The following is a 27,299-nucleotide window of genomic DNA, read 5'->3' on the forward strand; positions in this document are numbered from 1 at the left end:
TTTTGCAGTTAAATGTCTTACAGTACAAGCAAGTCTCTATGATTCACCTCTGTGTGATCTGTGCTAAGAATATATAATCGTGTATGTTTTCTAATTTAGTCAGTACCTCACAGTCCAGTTAATTTGCTCTTTTGAAATTCCAGGATGCTGCAGAAAAGGTGACCAACAGCATGCACAGGTTTGCAAAATAATAATCATGCGGATGTTGCGGGAGCTGCAACCTTCACAGGAAGAGCTTTTATACGTCTGTGCTCAGCAGTTGTCATGGTGATACCAGAAGACTTGGGCTGAATATGAGTAATATGCTAAAATGCACTGCAATTCCACCAACGTTCTATCATGTACTATTCCCAATGACAGGAACTCTTGCTTTTATTCCCCTCAGGAGTGTTTCTGGTTATGGCAACACAAATGCTGTTTAAGTTTAGTTTATGCCATGGTTTCTGTCCTTCAACCCATATAAATATTAATGCACTATTGTTTGCTAATTTATTACTGAAGAATGTAAAGCTTAATTACAAATCACTGATGTCAACTATAATAAAATGTGTAATCCCAAATCACATAAATATTATATTTACATATACTGTACCATGATAATAACCATGATCAATTGACACATCTATTTATATATGGAATAACCAAAATAGTATACTGCATACTATTAAACAACTGTAGAAAAAAATGTGAAGAAATATACAGCTATTCCATTTGAAATATATTAAGATAAAAAAAAAAAAACAGCACTAGAAGTAGAAGTAATTGTAGGATTTGTCAGTATAAAACAGTAACAAAGGTAATGAGTCAAAGAAGAGGCAATAAATTGATCAAAACAGTTTTCTTCCATTTTTAGTCCAAAATGCAATGCATTCATGCAATACTAATAATAAATGATAATTTATCCAAATACAAAACACTTTAAATCTACATGTACATGTCTGCTTTTAAAAATGTACATAGTACTTAAGATAAAGTGTTTTCAAATTATGTAATGCTTCCCACATAGACGACAATAGACTAGTGCGAGGTAAAAGTGCAAAGGGTTTGCACTCAGCAGGCAGTGGAACAGAAAGGAACTTAGATCAATAACCATGTTTAAAGATGTGAACTAAAGTTTGTGCTGAAGAGGGGCTTCATGGGAGATTTATATAATGGTAGTGAGTCAGAAAGTGAATCACTGAGTTGCATGGAGAAAGAGTGAGAAAAATAAAGGCATGGGAAAATGTAGAAAATAGATGGAAAAAGCTACAGAGAAAGACAAACAGAGAGGGTATAGTATGTGGTGTTTCATTTCATGCACCATAAGGATGAAAGTTTATCAGGGAATTTTCTGTTCTGAATATTCTGCATATTCTCAAAGAAATGATGGAAAAACATCTGCTTACTTACTCACAGCATCAATACATTTAAACACAAATACCAACATGTGAAACACATATGCGACCAACAGCCCCAAACAATTCATAAACAGATGTACAATGTATTAAAAAGGGACCCAGTTCCCATATGTTCCCTATGTCTTTTAAAACTGTTCTTTATCTGTCCGTCTTGAATCACAAGGGGAAAACTGCATAAGCCAGCCCCTGTGTTGTAGATAAATAACTGTAATCTTACAAAATACCCATTCATATGTTACTGGACTTTGTGTTCCATTCACACGCAGGTGTTGTGGGTACAGACACAGTGGGAGAAAAGGACATCCGTCTTTTAGTTCTCCAAGGCTGCTGAGCCTGAATCCACGTCTTGGTCAGATGTTACGGTTTGAAACATGCAGAGCAGCTCATCTTTGTGGTTGTGGTCAGCTGAGGGGAAATGCTGTCAGGAACCACCGATTTGAGTATATCGTTCTCACTGGCAATGATGTGCTTGACCAGGTAATTTGCAGCTTCATTGATGTTAACGTTTTCCTATAGCAGTGAGATTGAGAAAGTGTTAGAAAACTTATAATGCCAAAGTTTACTTTTAAGCCTCTATGTAAACTCTACGCTAATATCAGTTTGGTCATTTGCATACTGTATGTCAACTATGGTACATTTTCAAAGATTTAAAAAAAAAACCTGATTGACCAAAATCACCACAGTAAATATGAGTTCAAGTCAAACTAGGAATTTTGAAAATGGAATGTAACCGCTACTGAAATTTGCACCAACATTTCACTAGTGCTTGGACACTATCAAGGCAGAAAGATTCCTCAGTATGCCAGAGTCATAACCAGACTACCGGCTTCACTTCTCAAATGCTGGCCTCGCAGGAACTCGTTTAATGACCCAACATGTGGCAATCACTTGGAGTAAGGTCAAGACTGTACTGTATGTGTTAAAAACTCCCAGCTGAGTTCCTGTAATGTGCAAGTGGTGTTCCTGAATGATTGTTTGTACAGTTCACAGAGACAGTTGTGTCTCTTCTGCAAGTTGTCAACAAGTTCCCTGTTGGTTTTTAAGGATCTGGTGTCCTACTCGCTGAGCCACCTCAGCCAGGATCGTCCTTTAAGGAAGTGTGGCCTTCTGTAAAGCGTTTAACCATTCTGTAAATGTCAATCGGTTTTATGCCTTCATTCATAACAAATCTCCTGGTTTGACTTAAACACCGTCCATATGTACACTGCAAGTTAATAGAAGAAAATTCTATTGAATTCTTGAATGTTATCTTGGTAAATTAAATATTTTTTTTTTAATAATTTAAAAAGTAAAAAAAAAAAAAACCTGTTCCATACCTTCTTGCTTAATTTGACGCTGTAATTACAAATCTAATGTTCATGACTTTTAATTTTAATTCTAAATCTCCTGAATCTCGTAATCTGGTTCTGGCCACCTGACATTCCATTAGGGCCTGAGCTGGCTGAATAAGGTGGCTTAGCTATTTCTAATCCTATTTTTATATTGGCAGCTGACTAGTCGAAAAGTCAGGCTCTGTAAATCACAGTTACACATTATACTGTATGTGAGTATTTAAGTTCTTTCTAAGGAATGAGATTCCATGATTTGTTTCATTTTACTAGACAAAATAGCACTGTTCTTTTAGCTACTATACTATAAATCTTAAAAACTAGCAACAAAGTTCTAGACTAAATGCTGGTTAAAGATTATAAATATAATTTGAAAAATGTAAGTAAATAGTTCATAGATACCACAATGATGTTGTTTGGCTATGATATATTATGTAATATATGTGGTACGTATAGCTGGATAGGAGAGCAGATCAGTTCATTTTCTCTATTATTTTGTATTGCTATATTATGTAAGTGCAAAAACTTTGATTAATAAAAAAACGGGGTAACATGTATAGAGCAATCAGGCTGAAAAACAGAATGATCACCTATGACACTTATACTATTACTTTTCTAAGCGCCCCAACTTATGGTTTTCCCCAAAATGACCGTTTGGCTAGGGTCTCCTAAAATTTTTTTGATTATGAAGATACCTTTGCTACCTGTGCCAAACCACTTTTCTTCCCTGACTGCTAACTTAAAAAAAAGAGACATAGCATGACTGGAAAAACTGTAATAATTTGGTGAAAATCATGTTAATCAAAAATCATTCACACCTTCTAAACTGGCCTGGAATCAGTGCAAAAATCACCCCATAGACTTTAATGGAGTTTATAGAGAGGACACACACTAAAAAAATATTTTTTGACTGCTTTGGAAAAACTGGCATCATGCACTCAGTGTTTAAAATACACACATAAAAACTTGACATTCCACAAGTTTAAAGCCTCCTCTCCCAAACAATCCAAATTCTATCATGCAGTATGACTAAAAATAGCACAGTCATGGCTTTGGCTTTGATGTTAAAGCTTGATACATTCTCTGTGCCTGTGAGTTTCTCTTGCCAGGGGGAGGATCAGCTGCAGCAACACACACACACACACACCTCTGATATCAGGGACACCTTTGTAATCGTTGAAAAAACAAGTCATTATCACAGAAAAAGTGGGCCACTATTGCATTCCCACTTAATTTCTCCAAGAACTGTATCTAGTTCTTACTAATTTAAGTTCTTCTCTCAAATTATAGCATGCCATTTAGTTGTTCTCATGCTTGTAATATTAGTTATGCCATTGCACAATTGCCAAGCCAATTCCAGCTGTGGATATCTCACATACTTTAACAAGCTCAATAGGCAGTATAATGCGATAAACATCTAATTCAGAACACAGCTAGTTCTACAAATGTAAACAAAGGGCTTTACTTACTTTTTACAAAATGCAAAACACAAAATGTAGACTACATCATAACAAATATTTTCTAGATTTGTGCATATAAACTATTATATACCTCACAAGAATTTGTATGTAGTTTGTGTAAAATATAATACAGTGTATTAAACATTTGTATTTAAAACATCTAGCAATGACCTGCTTCTGTGAGGAGGCTGGAAACCATGTCTTGAAGTTAGTTAGAAGGTTAGTTGGAAAATAGTAAGCCTATCTCCAAAAATTAATTATAGTATGTGCTTTTAGTAATGACCCATATTTTAGAGGGACATAGTATTCTTGGCTACAGACACTTTTTAAATAGAATGGGTGCTTTTTAGGTACTCTTTGAATGGCACTTTAGCTCCCCATTGAACGGATGCTTAGTTCCCATTCAAGGTTAATCACGGTCATGCCAATATTAAAACAAACTGTGGCATGGCAGCTACAGAGAATTTCCTTTCAGTAAATGTTATTACTTGATGTAAAAGTTAATACATTAGTTAAATGTTATTACTTATTACTCGTGTACATATAATCATATTTTACTGTATGTATGAGAATTCTACTGTAGTTCCACTTAATTCATGAGAAACCATTTAGATTTTTTTTACACAATGTTGATAAGTGAAGCCTCTTGTTTGTAACTGCTTGTATGTAAGAAAGTGTCATCTTTTTAAATGTATTTATAGAATTATGAATGGAGAAAAACGGTTAAGTCTGGCACAAGTACTAACATGAAATGGACTTCCATTGTAAATTGATCCCAACTACTTCCCACACCTATATGCAATTTTAGTCAGACTTGCCTCTGGAGTTTCACCCAACAGATGTATGTGAAAAGTCTACCTTAGCTGATGTTTCAAACCACCCTACAAATCCATTTTCTTGGCAGAACTGGTCCATCTTCAGACTGTTATTGACCAGAATGTCTTTGCTTTGGTCACACTTGTTGGCCAGAAGCACAGTTGTAATGCTTTTGCCATTTGCAAGTGTCAGCTTCGAGTCCAGGTCCTCCTTCCATTTAGCAACTGCTTCAAATGTTGCAGGTCTGGTGACATCAAAAACAATGAATGCCCCCATGGCCTCTCTGTAGTATACACGTGTCATGTTCCCAAAGCGCTCCTGACCTTAATGATAGGCAAAACAGGGGGCGGGGGGAAACACAAGGCAAGGTAAGCATACATTTGTTAATAACACTGAACTTTATTGCTGTGCATGTATTATACAACCGTAAAACTGACTGTTTTATTTGTGATTATTTGTGAGCTTTAGAGAAATGCACAATAAAGTATTTACATTTTCTTCATAAGTAAACAATGAATTAAAAATGATGTAATACTCATTCACTAATTCTATTACTACAGTAAAAACTCACTTGTTAGATTCTATAGTTTATTTGTGCATGTACAGTATTCGCAGGTTGGCTAACAACCAAAGTTACAGTAGCTACTCCTGTCTGGTTTGTTTAGGGCGATTTTCCTCCACAATGACTCTCATGTGATCTACAGCACCTCCAAATCTTACTCACATGAGACCACTTATCATATGATTGCATGCATACCTTCCACATGGGAAATTAGAGCGAGAGAGAGAGAGAGAGAGAGAGAGAGTTTCAGAACCTTTATATTTGTGTACAGTGTGAACCAATGTCAGTGTAGGTGGTTGTGTTCAGTTATGCCTGCATGTTGTGTGTGTGAGAGAGAGAGAAAGAGAGAGAGGTAGAGAGGTGGCTGGCATAAATGGATCTGGATTTATTAAAATAGTGTTCTGTAGGAGGCACACTGAGGGCTCAGGAACTTGACAATCCACTCTGCCAGTTGGATCTGCTCTTATAAGTAGGTCTAACCAGCAAACTCTCCAGTATTGCATTAACTCTAATGTTAATTTCTTTCCATCAGGGCTTAGGAAATCAGTGTAAATTTAAGAGTGAACAATTTCTCTGTACATGTAAAAGCTGAAATGGGGTTACAGACAACTTGACTGGGGCAAATGCAACCATACATCCAATGTAACAATTTCTTGCGTGAGCCATGTCTAATTGTCTAATTAATAGGCGTAAGTTTTTAAACACGTGGACATCATAACCTTCCAGAGTCCAGTCTGAGAAAGAAAGAGGCCCGAGGCAGGGACATGAGGATTGTTACGAGCGCTGCCGCCCACGCCTACCTGCAATGTCCCAGAGCTGCAGTCTCACGGTCTCCGAGTCCCAGTTGAGAACTTTGAGAGCGAAGTCCACCCCGATGGTGGCTCTGTAGTTCGTAGAGTACGTCTGATGGACATAACGCTTAATGATGCTGGTCTTGCCCACACCTAAATCCCCGATAACGAGGATTTTGTACAAGTGTTCTTTCTGATGGCTCTGCATGGCGGCGGACTGCGCGGTCGCTCCACTCGGAGTCCCGAGAGAAGTTCAGTGATGCAGCCGATAAACCCCGGGCAGGGTGGGGCGGGAGAGCAACTTGTGACCGGCATGTTGGCGTCTCTCGTGGGAGTCACGTTTTCTCCCCCCCATCCATCCCGAGCGCGCGCGTGCGTGCGTGTGTATATTAATCTCGTAATTGTTGAAGTAAAAAACTAAAATAATCAGTATTTTGTTTGTTTGAATGTTCTCAGATACAGCGAATGTGACTTTAACCTGAGAGACCTTTCACTCTTTACATGGTTCTTTAGGGGGTAATACTTTGTTTTACTGTGATTTTACCACAGACTGGTGGGCCATTATTTAGAAACAGTGGAATTTTGGGGCAAAAAAATAAATAAAAATAAAAATAAATCCCTGAAATGTACAGTTTCGTTTATTTATTAATTTTTTTTTCATAAATTTGCAACATTTCAAACAAACTTCTTTCACGTTGTCATTATGCGGTAGAATTTTGAGAAAAAGAATTAATTGAATCCATTTAGGAATAAGGCTGTAACACAAAATGTGGAGTAAATGAAGCACTGTGAATACTTTCCAGATGTAAGACTTACTTTTAAACTTTATGAATCCACAAAAAGTAGAGCCTGATGCATTTTTATTAATTCATTATTTTTGCACATTTTTTAATTGCTGTTACTTCGCTCCAGGTATTACCAATGACAATAAAAACAATTTTTTTAATTAGAGACCTATTAAAAAAATGGCTTCCATGGGATAGTTTTCATTTATGCATAATCAGTTTTTATTTTAAATTTTTAACAGTTGTAAGTATAAAATAAGAAACGCCAATTTCTAACTAAAAAGCAGCACTTAAAATTGCAAAATAAAAATGGCATTTCTAAGCAATACCTTAAGAACTCAAGAACATTTTCAAATTGTTGAAAGTAGTCACTGGCGTTACAGAGGTGACTGATATTTATTTCATATTCTTAATTATAATTTATTATGTTTCATGATTTTAGTGTTTAATTTATTTCATAAGGTATTTATGTTATTGTGAATCATATTTATTTAATAAAAATATATCTTTGGATGAAAAGTACCTGGACCCACTTTCATGTATGAATATTCCATGTATCATAGTGATAAAATATTTCCTTGAACTTGGCCTTTAAAAATGCCTCAATTCAATATAGAACATTAAACTAAGAAAAATTATTTCATGGTTAAAAGTAAATACCATAATTTCTGAACATGTACAAGTAATGTGTCTGTTATGTTAATTTAACTAATTTTGGCATCCACGACTCTAAGTGACAGCACTTTCCACCATTTTTGTAGAATGACCCAAGTAGGGTCTTATGGATTTAATAAAATGACACTATAATGTGTAAAAAGTCATCAGTATATATTGTAATGTACTATTTATAGTAAAATATTTAGGCCTAAAACAAACACTCCTTTCACCATGTCTCTTAACAGTGAGCTTTTGTTGCTAAGCAACATAACAGGCACAGATTTAGCTTAAACAGCACAAAGGCTTAATGATTATTGTATCGTGATGATAAATGCAGTGTTAAAGAAATACTTTGTAATGTCTTATTATGAATGGATATTATTTTCGATAATGTTATAAAATATTTGTTGATATTTATATTTTTATAGGTTGTAAACACTTTTCAGCCAATTGGATTTTAGACCCGAATTGTAATCGCCCAATTCTGTGTGTGCGTGCATGCCCACGCGCGTCATGGGCAGAAGTGTGGGAGGTGTCAAGAAATGAAAAGAAAAACAGAAACAAAATGCAATCGCAGCATGAGAATCCAGTTTAGCCCACAACAACCAACTAATCATTTATCTTCCTACAATAGTGTAGAACAACAAAAAAATTAATCCTTGACATTTTATCCGTTTTAATAATATTCAGAAGTAGCCTATTTCCATTTTTTTGTCACACAATACAAATGCAACTGAATAAAAAATGTTTTTCCCTTTTTTTTTTTACTTTCAACTTCTTGCTAATTGTCACATAGATAAACTATTATAAAAGCTTTTACAAGATACATTCATTTCACCATCACAAGGCCTAAACTAATAATTATTAGCCTAATATATTACAGTAATATACTAAATCAACACAAATGTTGGGTAGAAAAATACCTCACACTTAGAGCCAATATCTACAATTTTTTGAAAAAGGTAAAGGTAAAGAGCAAAAGATGCAAAATGCTTTTAGAAAATATACAAAAGGTAACACTTGTAGATTCAGCTGTTGGCAGTGTTCTGCATGCATTACATCCATTCAGTAAATATATTGCACAATGTAGGCTGAAGAGATATGCACAGTGCACAACATTAGTAGAAAGTTTAAGCACTGCCTTGAATTAAAAAAAAATCTTTTAAAAAGAGAATTTGTTTGGTCCAAATGATGTCTATAAATAGACAAGTTAAATTCATTAGGGTTAAATGAAAACGTATCTGACTGATTCACATTCAAAAGTACATAATTACTATAAATAACATTGTAACAGGATGCAAAGCATGTGCGCTTGAATGCTTGTCTACTAATTCACTAAGCCTTAAGTATTGCTATCTTTATGTTGCACATTACACAGCCAGCCTAACAGTAAAATTCTATTAAATTAAAACAACTAAACATCTTTAAAATATGACGTGTCATTTTCTTTGCATCTGAAGTGTTAAACAAGACTAAGACTGTTTAGTACTTGTTACTGAAACACAGTCACTTGGAAAATAATGCCATTTAAAGATTTGTTCAGAATGTATCCCATACAACTAAAACAAGATATACTGTATATTATGTTAAAGCATTATAGTATGCAAGAAATTTGGCTGAAGGACAGCGTTATACACAAACAACAAATATAACAATCTTTCAATATAATCACATGTGGTTATACTGTTGGAATGTGGTCACTGGCTTAAGGTCAAGCACAGTATACTATCGCAGTCCTTTGTTCGCTGAGCTTTCCTAAGCAAAAGCATGTGTGCACCTCAAGCTGCTTTGACATCTCTGTTGGTGCACTTTATTCAAAAGCTTACAAAGAACATTTTCATCCATGCTGTTCAGACTAAAAGAAGCTATTTAGCTACTTTCAATAAATCCCTGCAGAGCTTCCTCAAGCATTGTTTTATCCCTGATCCTTTTCTCAGTATAGCCTTGATTCCAGTTCTCTTGAGTTCCGCAACAGTATAGTAGAACCTGATTTGAAAATATTGTCATAACAGTATTTAAAATGCCCGCATGCCACTGATGGTTCTTTTTGATAGCATGTGATTTGATCATCTGGAAGGCTAATTATAGTGAGGAGGAGCTCTGGCTGTAGTTGCGCAGCATCAGTCGGTCATACTTTGGGGAATTGCGCTCACACAGAGCCAGGTCTGAGTCTGGACAAGTTGGAGAGTCATGCGGTGAGCCCACTAAGGAGTCCCTGAATGGGGATGGAGGTGTTAGAGCAGCCAGTTCCTCAAACTCCGTGGTCCTGACTGCAAAAGAGGGGTCATAGGTGCTATTAGAGAGACTAGCGGGGGATGCCCTGCTGCTTCCACCTGTGACTATCCCTCCCGCAATGCCTACTGCTGAGCGGGGGGTAGCATTAGCTGCAGCCACCACCTCTGCATAAGTGGTCACTGTTGTCGAGCGCTGCATCTCTCGTGGAAGCAACTTAAAGGAGGGAGAGCAGGGGCCAGAGGCATTTATGGTACTGCCTGAAGTAGAGCCAGGTGGTAGCATCATACTGTTGAGCTCGCTGATGTTTGCAGTGAAACGGTTCACCACACTACTAATCTGGTCCATAATGGATGTCTGCAATGGTCCACCTTGCTGTAAACGCTCTGTAAGATACGTAGGAAGTGCTGCCACTGGCAAAGGCCGTTCTCTAACATCTTCCTCATCTTCACAGCAGCGCTGCATTGACCCACGCTGGCACACGGTGGGCAGTGGAGAGGGAGTGCGTGGACGGTAGGTAACAGGGTAGCGTTGGCCACTTGGTGGCCGTTCAAATGACATTTTAATTCCAGTGTCAGAAGGTGCATCACAGCCCTTGGAGAAAGGTTTAATTATAGCTGTTTGATTGACCTCTTCTTTTCTCTTGATATGAATTGAGATCCTCTTCCACAGGTTTGGCCGGTAGCCTCTCTCATTTTGTGCCCAAGTAACCGTCTTGCCATTTGAACTGAGGAAAGAAAACATGAACTCAGACCAGTTGATATACAGTAGATGTTATTCTCTGTCCTCTAATCCAATATAGCTTCAAACCCTTTTCATATAAAATAGTAAATTATATGCTATTTTATATGAAATGCTGTTATTCAAGTCATCAGTGATATTTGTACAAAAATTATTTAAAATAAAAAACAAATAAAAAAATGTGAATGGTCTCATAAAGTATGATAAAAAAATGTTACTCCTTAATTTATAAATAATAAATAATGATTTATAAATTTTAAATTGTTAAATTTATGTTCGGATATTTTTCGCACTCAAAATATACCACATCTCCTACTGCCTGATTGTCTAGTGTGGTTACATACAGTACTACTTGCATATACAGTAGTTGACTGGTTTTTCCATGCTGTACTATGCACCGTCCTTGGTCTAGTCTGCTAAATAGGCTGATCTTACAGTTTCCCCTAAGATCAAGCATCAAATGTAGCATCAAAAACTCATGCATTTTCATATTGGATCATACAGTTTTGTGTGCCACATATGGGAGGCATGGTGTCTCAGTGGTTAACCTTTGGTTTTCCCCACAGTCCAAAGACATGTGTTGTAGATTGATTGGTGCACCAAATTTACAATAGAGCATTGCTAGTCTCACCACTGTCTTAAACACTTTTCCTTTCATTCTCGCTGATACTCTTTTATCGCACTACACACCTAAAACTTTTCTCCACCCATTCCAACCTGCCTGTACCCGCCTCTTCACCTCCTTTCCACACTCTTCGTTTCTCTGGACCGTTGACCCCAGGTACTTAAAGTCCTGCACCTTCTTTGCCTCTGCTCCGTGTAGCCTTACCGTTCCACTTGGGTCCTTCTCATTTACACACATGTATTCTGTTTTGCTGCGGATAACCCTAATTCCCCCTGCTTTCCAGAGCATGCCTCCACCTCTCCAAATTTTTCTCCACCTGTTCCCTGTCCTCGCTACAAAGCACAATGTCTGTTGCAGATTGGTTTGAGAATAGTGAAAGCAGCATGATAAAATATGCCAGATGTTAATCCATGTGCAAATACCAATTGTTCCCCTGCATTGTGCATTCCTCCTACTGGGAGACTCCTCATCCGCACCCTAGTGAATGCCTTGGTCTAAGTAAATTCTTAAATTAAATTGTATAAAATCTTATTTGTATATCAAATGGAAATTGTTGCAAATCAGGTTGAAAGAAAAAAATGGATACATATATATACATATATATATATATATATATATATATATATATATATATATATATACATTTAGAGTGTCAATATAGTTACTAGATAGTTATTAGATACTAATGCAATCTTAAATAAATGTCTTACATAATTGTGTGGAAAGTTGTGTGAACAGGAAATGTGTCCACTTTGCTGAGGTTACCAACTATTCACTAATGGTGACTTTGTACAAAATTGTTAATTATAAAAAGAAGCAATCACTAAATAGATACTCAAAAAGTCAATGAAGGACAGAGGCTGGCAATAGGTGACTACATCACGTCCTAGTTGACTAAATTGCTTTCCCATGTGCTAAATCTCTTGTAATCTATTTTGTGCAACTCCAATTTTATGCAACTCTATTTTCATTTCCCACTGTGTGGTGACGGGCATGGTCAAGTGTCTCTTATAAATGGGGGTGGAGACTTGGAGATGCAGTGGGTAATTTTATAAATGTGCAAGCACTTTTTATATACTTTTGCTCCTCTCCTGCTGATTTCTCTACTTTGCACAGAATTTGAAAACAAGACCTAAATCTGTCATTTTATTGAGTAATTAAACTCAGTTTTGCAAATCAACTGATTGCCTTGCTATCAATTTACCTTCCAGTGCTCCATGAAAATTAGTCTGCAGAGTATTTTAATGTGCCTGAAAAAATGTGCCTGCGGCTATACTTAGCTCAGACAGTGGGCATTTGATACTCAAACTGTTAATCTATCATAAATTCAAGACCCTTATCTAGGTAGAAGTTAGCAGACATCATCAGCACTGCCCACAGACTGATTGACCACTTTAAATTGAGGTCACTACAGGCCTTTAACCACCAATGTCATTCTTCAATTAATATAAGTAGATATACTTAATTTAAAGTTGTTTATTTTGGATACAGAACACAGGACAGGACCCTGCAATTTTCCATATGGTTCTTGCTCAATGTTTATGGTTTTCTATATTAATTGTCTATTTTAGCAAGTTCCTATAGTGTAATATGATATGTTCGTTCTTAAGTGAACTGAAATAATATTTTTTTTATTTACTTTTTTTTAATCACTTTCTTTTTTAAAGGTTTTGAAAACATTGATTAAATATATGTATTTTATGTATATTGATTTGCAAATAATATTATTACTGTAAAATTGCAGAAGTGTTTTTTAGGGTAATATGTTGTAATCAGTTTAATCTTCTAAAAATAAACAGTGTGCCATTGCTGTGTACAAACAATATACAGTAGTAGGAATGTATTAATAAATATTAATTGAATCAACTACCTGGTAATTCTGCCACAATGTTACTTTAAATGCACATAGTAATTAAACCTGAACAACATATTTAGCATAATAACATACCTGACATTTTCTGCTCCTGATCCACGTCGCTTCCAGAGTTTAGCCAAACTGCTGGAGCGACTAGCTGATGAGGCAGACTTGCCGTCACCCACATGCATCCTTACGACAGTAGATGTGGTAAACGCACTGCGCACGTTGCGCTCTGGCTTTGCAAGCATGATATAGACTTTTGGCACAAACATGCAGCACAAAGCGGTGGTCGCACTGAGACTGACGGAAAAGCACATAGTGATTATTTTGTAATTGGAGCCAAAATAGATAGGCACAAAGGCCAGCCAGATGATGCAGGTGGTGTACATGGTGAAGGCGATGTATTTGGCCTCATTGAAGTTGGCTGGGACATTACGAGTCTTGAAGGCATAAAAGGTACAGCTGAGAATGAGCAGCCCATTGTAGCCCAACGGTGCTACCACTCCTAGTGTTGTTGTATTACAGATGAGGTGCACCTCACGGATTGATGGGTAGTCATAGATCACCTGAGGAGGCTCCATAATGAAGAGTGCAACTATGATGGCCAGCTGCAGGAGAATAAGGATGAAAGCTATAATCAACTGGGCACAGGCACTCATAAAGCGAGGCTTCTTGGTGCAGATTTTTTTCTTGCTGCCAGCCAAGATGCGAGCAATGCGATTGGTCTTGGTAACCAGAGCAGAGTAGCTCATAGCAGGGGAAAGGCCAATACCTAGTCTCTGTAGATAGCAGTACACTACATGTGGCTTGGCGATGAGGCAGAAAGTGCAAAGATAACCCAGACAGATGCCAGCCAGTATGATGAAGCAAAGTTCTCTGCTGGAGGATTTCACAACTGGTGTATCATGGAACCTGATGAAAACCAGTGTCACAAAGATGGTGGACAGAAGACCAAGGCAAGCAAAGACCACAGCCGCTATAGGTTCAGGGTCTCCCCACTGTAAATAATGCACTGGTATTGGCTCGCACCCTAAGAAACAGGAAAGCATTATTAGGACCTTATTTTGTATTACAAGTTTTTTTTTACTGTAGAATGGGCAGTTACAACCACTTATTGAAGATTGAAATAATTGGAAAAGCAAAAGTAATAACATCAAACACTATGAAATGTTAAAATGTAAATATAAATACTGACATGTACTGTGTTGGTGGCCTTAAAAGCCTTACATAGGCTATTTACCTTTTTATTTGTATGAGAAGTCATAAAAGTAGAGAACTCAGATCAGGAGAAACAGAGCTTCTAAAAAGACAGGCCACTGGTGACAATGTAATAAGACTTAAAATGGTAAATACTAGAAAGTCCTAGTAATATGCACTTTTCAGCTTTTTAACACACTTTATATATAATAAATTATATTTACACACTAATAATTCCACTATTATCGTAAAACTATAAAATATAATAAATAAAAAGTTTTATTGGAAACACCTAAAGAAAAAATATATAAACATTTCAGTGTAGTTAGACAGAATGTACAGAACCCAAAAATATTGGGAGCTTAAAAGATTAAAACTATAAATTTGCATTATGAGATTAATATTATGGGTTCTGGAAATGCAAGTACTTAAGTTGTTTTATATGAAGTGATATATCTTTTATATGAAGCTAAAAATATCTTTGTGAATTTGCTAATTACAGTAATAATTAGAAATATGAGACTCTGGCCCAGTCCTCTTTCCAACATTTGGTGAGCTGACACACTGGGATTACCCAGAAGAGGAACTGGAAAGCCTATGATAAGAAAACCAGAGATTTCCCAGAGCACAAGAGGCTTTGAATGGAGTCCAGGGTGATATTCCTAGCAAGTGGGGTAATCTATTCAGTTGGATCTTTCTACTACTGTGAGTCATAGCCCTGCTGTTGGTAGTCCTCTGATTTGCAGTGACTCTCCCTATGATCCCCATGAATTTACACCACTAAAACCAGTATATTAATCATTTACAAAGACATTTAACGTGTTGCGTAGTCCATCACATACATCAATACAAATTTCCCATCTACTATTATTTTCAATGACTATAACATGTAAAATTTCAATATTTTTATTTTGTAGTTTGGCACTAGTTTGATTTTGAGTGATCCTAATTTTTAATTGCATTGGTTAATTTTCCCCATTTCTTTTATCTTATTGTCAACAAGCTGAGACAACGTTTTTTTTCCTTTTTATTAATAGCAAATTCCTGCTGTTTCTAAGCAGATATTAAATGAGAAATATATTAAGCAAATCTGTTTTGTTCTATTCTCCCATATGGTTTATGATGATCAGTCAGTTTTTTTGAATCAGTGTCATCTTGCTTACAGAGACAGGTCTCCAGTCTGTGTCAGCTGTTATACAGTATTGCACACATGTGAGCCTTATTATTAGTAATAGATGGAATGTAAAATGAGATGGTGCAATTAATTGTGCATCTGGGTACAGATTCAAATAATTCCCATATCTCATTATGGGGTTACAGTGTACTGTGTCTTTGTTCAGTCACTTACAACCTTCATACCACTATTCATATTTATTTATTTATTTATTTATTTATTTATTTATTTATATTTTTTATTATTATTTTTATCTTACAGTTATCAGTAGACAGTTATCTTAATCTCCAAAAACAGTTGGAAAGATCTGTACAATACAATTGCTCCTTATGTACCACTTGTTGAACAACATTGACCACCATTTGACTGGCACAAACAGTCAAAAGTATTGATATAATCTGCTTAAAAAGGCTTCCAAACTCGATGAAATCTCTCAATTAATGTTACAAAAATGGATTTGTTTCTGCTTTTGTTGTTTAAGCTGATTACATGCTGTAAGCCCCTAGCATGCTTTCCTGTGCCAAGAAAAAAATCATTGTTACAAAGAAAAAAAAAGAACAACTGAGTCTGTTGAGATGTTAAGGGTCATTGAAACTTAAGAGGGATTTGTTTTATTTATTTATTTATTTATTCATTAATTAATTTATTTATTTAAAATGGTACTTATTGTTCTCATGAGGACCATGTCCAAAGCTCTGTTTATTGCATTTAATTGCTGTAGGTCTGTTATGAGTCTCAGTGACCCAGACACTGGAAATGTATAACTAGATATATCTGTACTAAACATACCAGTTTAACTATGCCAAGCCCAGTATCCCTGCTTCTGTTTATAATTTGAAAGGCAACAGTTTATTATAAATAAGCACTCCTACTCTTAACCTAGATCTTGTTCTATCAAATGATTACCCCGCTGTTATGCGGTTCATATGAGAGTCACTAAAATCATCATCTCTGTAATTTCCGTCTCAACACACAACATGTCTTCTAATTTATTCCAATCCTACACAGGCTCTTAAAATGTATTGTCTTTTTCATCTTAATTTACTTTACTGCTTTGTATTGAATGATTTGGGTCATTTTCATAAAAAAAAAAAAAAAAAATCTATAACATGTAGAACCACCTTAGCAAAAAGCAATCAAAAATAACTTAAGATTTTCTGCAGGAGTTATTAGTCTCATTAGTCTTCTTATAACTAGTTTGATGAGAAATCAGCCCAGTCTTCTTTACAATGGTGTGTAATTTCCTTAATGTTTGAGAACAATTGTTAGTGCACAGCTTTCTTAAGATCACGCCACAGCATCTCAATGGGGTTGAGGTCTGGCCTTTGGCATTCTACCACCTAGTTTTTTTTTTTCTTCTGTACCCCTTTACAGGTGCATTTCAATAAATTAAAATATCATCAAAAAGTTGATTTATTTATGTAATTCAATTCAAAAAGTAAAACTCATAAATTATATACTGTAGATTCACTACACACAGACTGAAGTCTGACGTGTTTATTTCTTTTAATTTTGATGATTTAGTTCACTAGCCTGCTAATACAACTAACCTGTAAATTTTTAAGCTTGTAAGAAACAGAAACGAGATTTAGCTCTTGTTTTAACTTCTATGTTGCTGAGTTTAAAAGAAGGATGTCATTGCAAATTAAAACAACTATCAATACATCTTAAATCTGCTGCTAGTGCAACTTTTTTTTTTTTCTCAGCCACATCTGAAATGGAATGCCTGAAATTCGGTCGGAAATGCCTAAAAATAAGTTGGGGGTAAAATAAGTATTTGTAAGTATGTGTTTTGTTCCACACATAAAAATATCAGGAAAGTCATATTTCCTGCATTCTGATTGGCCAGAAAAGTGCATTTTAGCAAATGCATTTAAAACTACAGACACTTAGAGCATTTTCACATTACGGCCCCGGAATAATTTTCGAGAATAAAAAATCTGGTTTATTTTGATCAGTGAGAACACAATCGTTTCTGGAACCGTGCCCAAGTCTGCTGGAAAAGGGGTGTCAAAAATAATACAGCGTACTCGGGCACAGACTGAATCAGATATGGGACCAAATAATACTTGAGAACAGAAGTAGATCACTGTTTAGACACTATATCATCAGTGCCATCTGTCTCCTCCGAAGTCTGTGTGTGTGTGTAGTACAGTGCCGACCTCATCCTCTTACCCATACAGTCATAGCTGGAAGTAAGTAGGCATATGAGAGCATTGCTATTGAATTTTTATTTTAAAAATATTAATAATATAAGGCATAATGCGAAGGTTAACTTCCATGTTCTCTTTTTTCCTTGTGTTTAATGGCGGCTCACAAACCAAGCAGGTGTATACCTGGTGTCAGGATATGTTCAATCACATGGAGATATTGGAAAAGACAGATGGTGTTCATTACAGTGCACTCTAAACAACAGTTGACTTCCATGGTCAGGTACAGTTAACTTTTATATATGAACCGCACCTACTGTAAGTAAGCTGTACCATGCTCAAGACCAGATTTTCAAAAAGACCAAAGCAAAGTATGCTGAATGCTCACATTACTCAAATGTACCAGACTTTGGGGTTGAGTGTACTTGAATTCATGCCTGGGCCTAAGGTGTGAAAGCACCAATATACACTGCGTTTGAAACAGAAGCTGTTAACAGACCTCTAAGACTTTTTAAAAGTAGTATACTACTGTATGTAATATTTAATTTTTGGCTGAAAGCTTGTATTCATAATGAGTTTAAGAAATGAAAAGTGATTCACTACAAAGGTTATTGTTAAAAGACTTGTTGTCAGATTGCTGCAGCAATTATCTAAATTTAGGCAATTAAGTATTTGCTTATTTAAATACAGATTGTGAGTTATTTGGGCCAGGCAGTGTCTGATCGCATACAGTCCCCTCCACCACTGAAAAGGCAAGGCCAAAGTATAATAAATCACTTTTAATATTTGGTTGCATATCCCTTGGTTGCAAAAACTCACATCATAACTGATTGTTTTTTGTGGTATGGCCTTTCTCCATATTTTTTGTTCTTTAAGAAATATAAATATTAGAAAAATATAAGAAAAATAAATTTTAAGAAATAGTAAACATGTGGCTTGTGATACTTACACCGCAGGCCTTTTGGTGGTTGTTTCTAACATTGACTGCTGTTATTTTCCTTGATTGTACTGTTTGATGTGTGGTTGTTTGTACACCAGAGGTTTTTCTCTTTATCAGGACATGCCAAAGTACTTAAATTGTTATACATAAGCATCAATTTTCCTATTTTCTTAGCTTTTTTTAACAGACAGTTCTCTGGTCATCATGGTCATAAAAAAAAACAAACAAACAAACTATTAACTATTTAATGAACCAATAGAACAGGGTTGCTCTGGGCATCATCTATTCATCTCAAACCCAAATGTTTTCAGTGTCTAGTAAAATCAAAGGCAAAGCCTTGCCACTTCAACACTTTCAGAGGGGACTGCTGGATTATTTAGGCGTTACTAACATAATAAAAATGTATGGTATTTTAATATTTACATTATTAAGATCTATTTACTCACCTGTGAGATCATCTGTTGGCCAGGATCCCAGCTCACAGGCCCGGCAGGTGTACTCATCAAAGACATACTCATTATCTTTACATGGAGTACAGGTCCAGCAGCAGCTAACTTCACCTTTACGGATTACCTTGGATGAGATCGAGGAACTTATCAATAGTCCAATCATACTAATACAGATTTTCAAAATCCAAGCAAAGAATCCTCATAAACCCTAGTCATGCCATTAAAACAAAAATACATTTCCTCACCGATTAAGCAGCTGTGTGATACCTATTTTTGTTTTACAAACATTGTAAAAAAATCCATATTTATGGACATTTATGTATCCATTCATCCATCTAGGAAGTTCTGTAGTCCAGCTAGGGACTGTGGAGGCCAATTATGATTACCATTGTGTTTATTACCGTGGTAGGACCTCCTGTCAACATTTACACGCACAGTCACACACTACAGGCAATTTGGGAACGGCAATTAACCTAATCTTGTTGTTGACCTGTGGGAGGAAACTGGACGTGCGCACACACCCTGAGGTGGGAATTAAAACCGATCCCCACCTCCCTATTTATTTATGTATAAATCTTTTTTTTTAGCATTTTATGCTAGCCCTATTCCTCCAAAATATGACAGTCCCTAGTGCTTGTGCATACACACTGCAGGTGTCAAATAACATTGTTTTGTAAATAATAATAGGCATGAAAGGTTAGCATTAAATAAAAGCACATTTTACAATGTTTTAATGTAATTTCTCTCATATTAATATTGTGTTTACACATATACATAAAAACACACATTTTACTACCACCAATTAACATTATTAATGTGGTAAGATTGGATAATGTAAATCATGTCTACGTTTTTAATCCACCCTACTATACTAGTAGAGATCACACAGTGACTCTGTCTAAATTAATTCCTGGCTTTTTAATTTCCTGACTTCATTAAAGTTATTTCTTTCATGTTATGACTGCATAACAATTCATAAGTTCTGTGTCATTTTATGACTTTTATGATACAATATTTCTTACCTTAATCTGAGCCCTTTCACAGGGGTCACTGCAGACTGAGTGGATGATCATGCTGCTGTTGGCCCAGATCTCTTCATCGTCCATCTTTAGTCCACTGTTGTCCCAGCTGCCGACATGAATGTAGCTGTAGTCTTCTTCACTCATCTGTTTGAAGTTCATGATCTCATATCTGAACAGTACACACACACACACACACACACACACACACACACACACACACACACACATACACACGTATACAGTATATATGATCAAGAAGAAATAGCTATAAAATACATCATATTTATCATCCATGCTTGGAGTTTTTTTGTTTTTTTTGCCCCTACCTTCCTGGAGAATCCCCATTTTCATCAAAGAGCACCACCTCTCCAGAAACACCAGTGAAATTGGTCCTCATGAGGAATTCAAGAAGTTTGCGGCCATCGATGGGCCTCATTGATTCACACAGACCAGCATAGCCAGGACACAGTGATTTCTGCATGGCGTGTAGACCATAAGCCATGCTGTAGATGGCATTGATGACAAAGCCCATCTTAGTGTCTTGAGCATAGTGGATCCGGAGAGACTCTTTCTCTGATTAGGGAAAGATTAGGTGTATTACTTTTTTAAAGCATCTTACTATACATACAGTACTGTGCAAACTTCTGTAATACAAACAAAGCAAGTATGCCTCTAAAAATAAATACACAAGTACCATAAAGCCCAAAAAATAGTAAATAATGAAAACAAGTCTATTTCATGTGACAATGCTATGAAGACAGCATTTGTGCTGTTTTATAAAGAAATTAGCTATCAAGGTGAATGAGGTTAATCAATGTCCTAAAATTTTGGAAAAAATCGATGGGAAAGTTTGTACCAAGATAATTTGCCCAAAATGTACATTTTTTAAATAGTAAATAACCACAACAATTGTTTTTATACAAGATTTCTTCATTTAAAGGGTAAAAGCTTTTAAAAATGTCAACTTTTTTGTTTAAGCTACACTCACTGGTGCAGGTGCGGTTGTATTTCGTGTTCTCCTGTGGGTGGCCCTTGAGTCGGCACTGGAAGCGATGTTGCCAAAATTCAACGAACCAGGGGTTGCGATGGTTCGTGTCTGGCTGCAGATTCAGGTAGTAATCATCAAACCAGGTGACATAAGCAGACTGCAGCTTGATGGTGATGCCTCCAGCCGCTTCTTTCTGATATCCATCTGTCACATCATACCGATCGGCCCAGCCATCACTGCAGAGAGGGGCAGAGAAATGCAGCAGGAAGGAGTGTGATCCAGTGAAATTAAATGCTGTGACAACAGGAATCAATGTTGGAATACATTTACATAATCAGCAATGTTCCAAAACAGAAACAACCAACAACTGTTTCACACATCCCCGCTGTAAAGTGTGTTAGTGAGAGCAGGACACTGGTGTTTATACTCAGCATGTGACTCAAGACAGAATGCAATAACCAGATCTTTAATTGTTCATAGCAAAGACAAGCTGGCAGCACCAAAGAATGAATATCCATATCCAGGTTTTTACAATGAGATAAGGGAACGAGGAAAGAAATATTTTTAGAAATTGAATTGAAATAGACGAACTAATCTACGTAAATATAAACATGTTCGAGACACAGCAGAAAGAAAAGCAGATGGTTTAGTGAACGAAAGCACAGAGTGTGAGATGTTGAACCATTCTGCACACTCGAAGAGCAGAGGGATAATTTGTGACACCCACAGCAGATCAAATGTGAAATGGGGAATACAGCAGCAATTTATTTGATGGAACTAAGGCTCAGCTCTCTAAATTACTTCACTGATCTCTTTGAACAGTTTAGTGAGTCCCTTAATGTGCATCCATTTTAATTAGTAAAAATAATATTCACATATATATACACACTATCGTTCAAAAGTTTGGGGTCACTTTCTAACTCTATGATCTTTTCTGATTTTTATTTCTTTCTACATCGTAAAGAAATGCTGAAGGCGTCCAAAAAATGCATTAATCTCCTTTGAACAGGTAATGGTGAGATGTGTCTGCTACTTATGCTCTGTAAGGACTTTATAACACCTTTAATCTGAGGTGCTGTTAATTGGTCATTTTTCAGGCTGATAACTCTAAATGAACTTCTTGTCTGCGGCAGAGGTAGGTTTTGGTCTCGCCGTCCTGGGATGGTCTTTATGAGAGCCAGTTTCATTATTTACCTAATTCCATATGTTATTTTATAGTTTTGAAATCCCAAGTATTGTTGTAGAATGTGGAAAATAAATCACTAAACAAAAACAAAGAAATTTGCAAGTGTCCCCAAACTTTTAAACGGTAGTGTACAGTATATATATACACACACTGTATATGCACCCCTACTTTGAGTTTGCAACTTCACTATATAATTTTAGCCCAGCTGCTTTTTAGAGTTTGAAGTGGATGTTGTGAGTTCCTGACTATTTTCCCCAATCTCTTACTAACCAAAAGGTGAGAATAAGGCTGTGCAGCTGTGCTCTTCCTACACTAAGTACACTATACACTGAATACGCATAAACCTATTTTGTGTTCGTTCTGCCTTTTCAAACATTTCCAAGCTTTGCAGCTCTGGTGTTACACAACTCTGAGCGTGGGAGGTCTTTGTATCATTTCTGTTATCTCGCTAAGGAAGGAGAGGCTTTCATAACTCGTCCTTGGAGCCAAAGCATTGTGAGCAAAAACATTGAAGGCAGTTTTAACGCCGAGCTTTAAACATTGCAGCACAGTGTGCTAGTGAGCTCTGCAATAGCCCACACACTGACCCGCTGGGTCAGCCTTCTTCATGACTTCCGGCTGCTACCGATATAAAAAAGATCCTGCACAAGAGCCAAGCCATTGTTGCTTAGTATTACATTTAGACACATAATGATTTTCTTATTTTAAATATCAGTCCCTTAAGATCTTGAACACAGAGGAAGAGAGGTGTAGATTTAAATTACACCAGACTAATACAGGTAGATAATCAATCCTTGAATTCAGAACAATTGCAGCGTCGGTATACAGAAACAGGAAATAATACAGATGTGGTGGAGCTAGTAATAAATGTAATATTAATTTGAGGATATAAAATGAAAGATTATATTAGAAGTTGCCTTCTTATGAAAGAATGACTAAACTCTATAAAAAAATCTGTGGCAATGGAATATGCTTTATTTTTGTCTTATGCAATTTGTGCAGTCCCCTGCACCACTGAATTACAAATGTAAAGCACCGAAAAAATGCTTCTTTTCTGCCACTCTCTATAATATCTAACAAGCAAGGTAAAAATGTAGGCAGAAAATCTGCGCTTGTCTGCATAGCATTTGCCTGGAGCCTGCATCACAGGCTGTTGTACACACACCTCCACATGCATGGTAGCTTTACTACGTCAAATTAGGCCGTCTGGATATCATCCATGACACCGATTTCCGAAATAGGCACTCTTCAAAAATTCACACTCTGTAGAAAGTAAACAACAGTTGGGCCTGACACAATGCCTCTCTCTCTAAAAAGCACTAATAATGTATTCGAAAGTCTCATTCTTGGCACGAATAGAAAGGCATTTACAAGTGCTTCAGACTGTTAAAGGACATACTGTCCATTAACATGTTTTACAGCACACAATGAAACCAAAGCAAAGAGGAAAATAACCCAATTAAATAATTCTACAAACATTAAAAAAAAACATTAAATCAAACACAAATCATTCTACAGATATAGTAATGAATTTATTAATGAAAAGAAGTAATAATATTCTCTTATTCTACCGCATAAAAAAAAAAAAAACTTGTTTGGAAATATAATGCAGAAAGTACTCTGATTTTGTTCTGTTGAGTTTAATTTCTACAGGCACCTGGGTGTGTTTATGTAGATGAGAGATTTAACACCACTGCAGCCTGCAACGGATCAAAGGGACCACAATTCCTCTGACAAATGAGGAGTCTCGGCATCTCGGTATAAGCAAGATGCATATTTTCCTGCTCCCACACAGATATGACATAACAAATGGATAGAAAGCGAGAACAAATCTGAATAAGGGTATACTTACACTGGTAGCATATAATGTTGTCACTACAGTAGAGTATATGGTTGACCATATAGTTATAGGTTGAGTAGAAAACAATGGAACAAGCCCTTTTTTAATTTTATAGCTCACCATATTTGTGAAAACATATCTAGTTGAAAAGAAGAAGCACTTTTTGTAATGCAGTGGGTACAGTACAACAACTCTCTTTATCTTTAAGTAGAAAATGTAGGTTCAGTATGTTTACCAGTGAATATGCTCACCATCTGGTGATACCTATTAATGTTACACGGTAGACCTTTCTTCTTTGGAATAAATTAACAAAATGTTAATTTATCCTGTTTTTACAAACTTTTTTTGTATTATTATTATTATTATTATTCAGCCATTGCCAAATATATATAATTTTGTAACTATAATAAAAAGTAATAGCAAAATGCATAAAGAGGGGAAAAAGAGTTAGTTTGGGCCTCATGATGCATAATGATAGTTCTCCCAAAGTAATAGTTGAAAAAAACAGCCAGACTGAATTTAGGCTAAATCTAATAATAGAAAATTGTGATGTCACATTTGAGAAAAATTAAAACGGAAAGAAAAATCTCTTGTTTGAAGGGTACTATGAATAGCATATTGGATTCTGAAGGCTCCTGGGCACAAATTCTTGAAACACCATTCACTGGGAGCTGCCAAAAGAAATTAACCATACTGCAATCATGAACTGGTTATAGATTACTGAGCAAAAAAGAACAATGATATAAAAAAATATATTTCATCAGTCCATATGTATTTGGACAACAGCACATTAAATTATAGATACAAGGGTTACAAGCCAGCCTACATAAACAAGTCTGGTATAAAATGACACAAGCAGCAAGCCACACACACACACACACATACACACACACACACACACACACACACCTACACACAAACACACACACACACACACGCACACACACACACACACACACACACACACACACACACACACACACACACACACACACACAGACACACACACACACACACATACACACAAACACACACACACACACACACACACACGCACGCACAACATCCAAACTAAAGAATCAACAGCATTTCTTTCCGAACACCTAATGTTATACTGTAGCATCACATAGAGATAACTATAATGAGGCTATAATGACTATAATGCAAAACCCAGCAACTTCCATTGTATTGTTTAGCCTATAAAGCCTTTTATACTCAGCAAAAAAAGAAACGTCCCCTGACTTTCAACTGTTTTTACTTTCAGTAAACTTAATGTGTAAATATTTGTATGAACACTAAAAGAGTCAACACCATAAGACATAGACTAAAAATGTTTCACAATGTGTCCCTGAATGAAGGGAGGCTCAAAATCAAAAGTACCAGTCAGTATCTGGTGTGGCCACCAGCTGCTTGAAGTACTGCAGTGCATCTCCTCCTCATGGACTGCCTATTGCGGACAGTCTAAACACTGATGGAGGGATTGTGTGTTCCTGGTGTGACTCGGGCAGTTGTTGTGGCCATCCTGTACCTGTCACGCAGGTGTGATATTCGGATGTACCGATCCTGTGCAGGTGTTGTTACACGTGGTCTTCCACTGCGAGGATGATCAGCTGTCCTTCCTGTCTCCCTGTAGCGCTGTCTTAGGCGTCTCACAGTGCGGACATGGCAGTTTATTGCCCTAGCCACATCAGCAGTCCTCATGCCTCCCTGCATCATGCCTAATGCACGTACACGCAGATGAGCAGGGACCCTGGGCATCTTTCTTTGGGTGTTTTTCACAGTCAGTAGACAAGTCTCTTTAGTGTCCTGCGTTTTTAGAACTCTGACCTTAAATGCCTACTTTCTGTAAGCTGTTAAGGTCTTAACGACCATTCCACAGGTGCATGTTAATTAATTATGGTTAATTGAACATGCATGGAAAACATTGTTTAAACCCTTTACAATGAAGATCTGGCAAGTTATTTGGATTTTTACAACATTATTGTTGAAATACACAGTCCTGAAAAAGGGACATTTCTTTTTTTGCTGAGTATATAATATGCTTTATTCTTTTCTGGCATACAATTCTTTTTTCTATAACTGGTAATTTTGTGGTGGAATACGAATATTTAAAAATCTGAATTTTTTTTGGTACTGACTTAATAATTAAGTCATAAAATTAAAAAAACACAGGGTGCACACACTCACTCACTCTCTCTCTCTCTTTCACACACACACACACAAGCACACAAGCACACACACGCACGCACACGCACGCACACGCACACACACGCACACACACACGCACTACAGGCAATTTTGGAATGTCAGTTAGCTTAATCTGCATGTCTTTGGAATGTGGGATGAAACTGGAGAACCCAGTGAAGACCCACCAAAAATGGGATATCCATCGAGGCTACAACTAACAACCAGGGAGGGTGAAGACTATTACATGTTTTTTCTCAAGACATGTAATGTCAGCCAATCGCATCATTTCCAACTGCTTGCTCACACACCCTCTGGGGTAGCAAAACACACTCATAGATAAGTGCTATCAGCTCCTTCTGCTTGCGTGAGCTCACAGATGCACATGGTTGTCTAGCATTGTGTTTGATGCAAGACCGCTAATGTGTGACCCAGTCTACAAATCACTGACCTGATCATCTGTCATTATCTACACTTGTTTCTTATTGGTTCATCCCTAAAGTTAGATTTTTTATGGTTGAATGATGCATAGGTATAATTTACTGTGTAGCTTCACAAACAAAAAACATTCCTCTAGACTGGAAATAAAAGCCAAAACATTGCCAAACAACAATTTGAAAAATAAATAATAATATATTAAATAATAATAATAATAATAATAATAATAATAATAATAATAATAATAATAATGATAATAATAAATAAATATTAGTCAGATGATGATTAAACCTTAAAGGAACAATATCTGTGTATGTAAATGAAGCTTAAATAAAAACTATTACACTTTTCCAAATCGTTATAAAAAAAAATTAAATAATATATATATATATATATATATATATATATATATACACACACACACAATCTAACAACCAACAGCTCATTGCAGTCCCAAAATGGAAGGAATGCAGTGTCAA

The 27,299-nt window shown here is 36.3% G+C and overlaps 2 protein-coding genes across 2 annotated transcripts in view; both read right to left on the minus strand.

Annotated features, from left to right (window-relative positions):
* Positions 1-1,626: 1,626 nt before the first annotated feature.
* On the minus strand, positions 1,627-6,562 carry rab38b (RAB38b, member of RAS oncogene family). The gene is made up of 3 exons (XM_053476251.1): positions 6,364-6,562; positions 5,044-5,324; positions 1,627-1,907 (listed from the first exon to the last, which is right to left on the minus strand). The coding sequence occupies exons 1-3, from the start codon at positions 6,560-6,562 to the stop codon at positions 1,755-1,757; spliced, it is 633 nt and encodes a 210-aa protein (XP_053332226.1). The 3' UTR covers positions 1,627-1,754.
* A 1,951-nt stretch (positions 6,563-8,513) lies between these two features.
* grm5a (glutamate receptor, metabotropic 5a) overlaps positions 8,514-27,299 on the minus strand; it is a 35,379-nt gene continuing 16,593 nt past the window's right edge. The window contains exons 4-9 of the mRNA XM_053476250.1: positions 21,173-21,408; positions 20,511-20,757; positions 20,185-20,353; positions 19,160-19,286; positions 13,343-14,282; positions 8,514-10,755 (exon numbers count right to left, since the gene is read on the minus strand). Of these exons, the coding sequence (XP_053332225.1) occupies positions 9,879-10,755; positions 13,343-14,282; positions 19,160-19,286; positions 20,185-20,353; positions 20,511-20,757; positions 21,173-21,408 (2,596 nt within the window). The 3' untranslated portion in view covers positions 8,514-9,878. The remainder of the gene's footprint in view (positions 10,756-13,342; positions 14,283-19,159; positions 19,287-20,184; positions 20,354-20,510; positions 20,758-21,172; positions 21,409-27,299) is intronic.

This window comes from Clarias gariepinus, chromosome 17 (genome assembly GCF_024256425.1).
Source record: "Clarias gariepinus isolate MV-2021 ecotype Netherlands chromosome 17, CGAR_prim_01v2, whole genome shotgun sequence".
NCBI lineage: Eukaryota > Metazoa > Chordata > Actinopteri > Siluriformes > Clariidae > Clarias > Clarias gariepinus.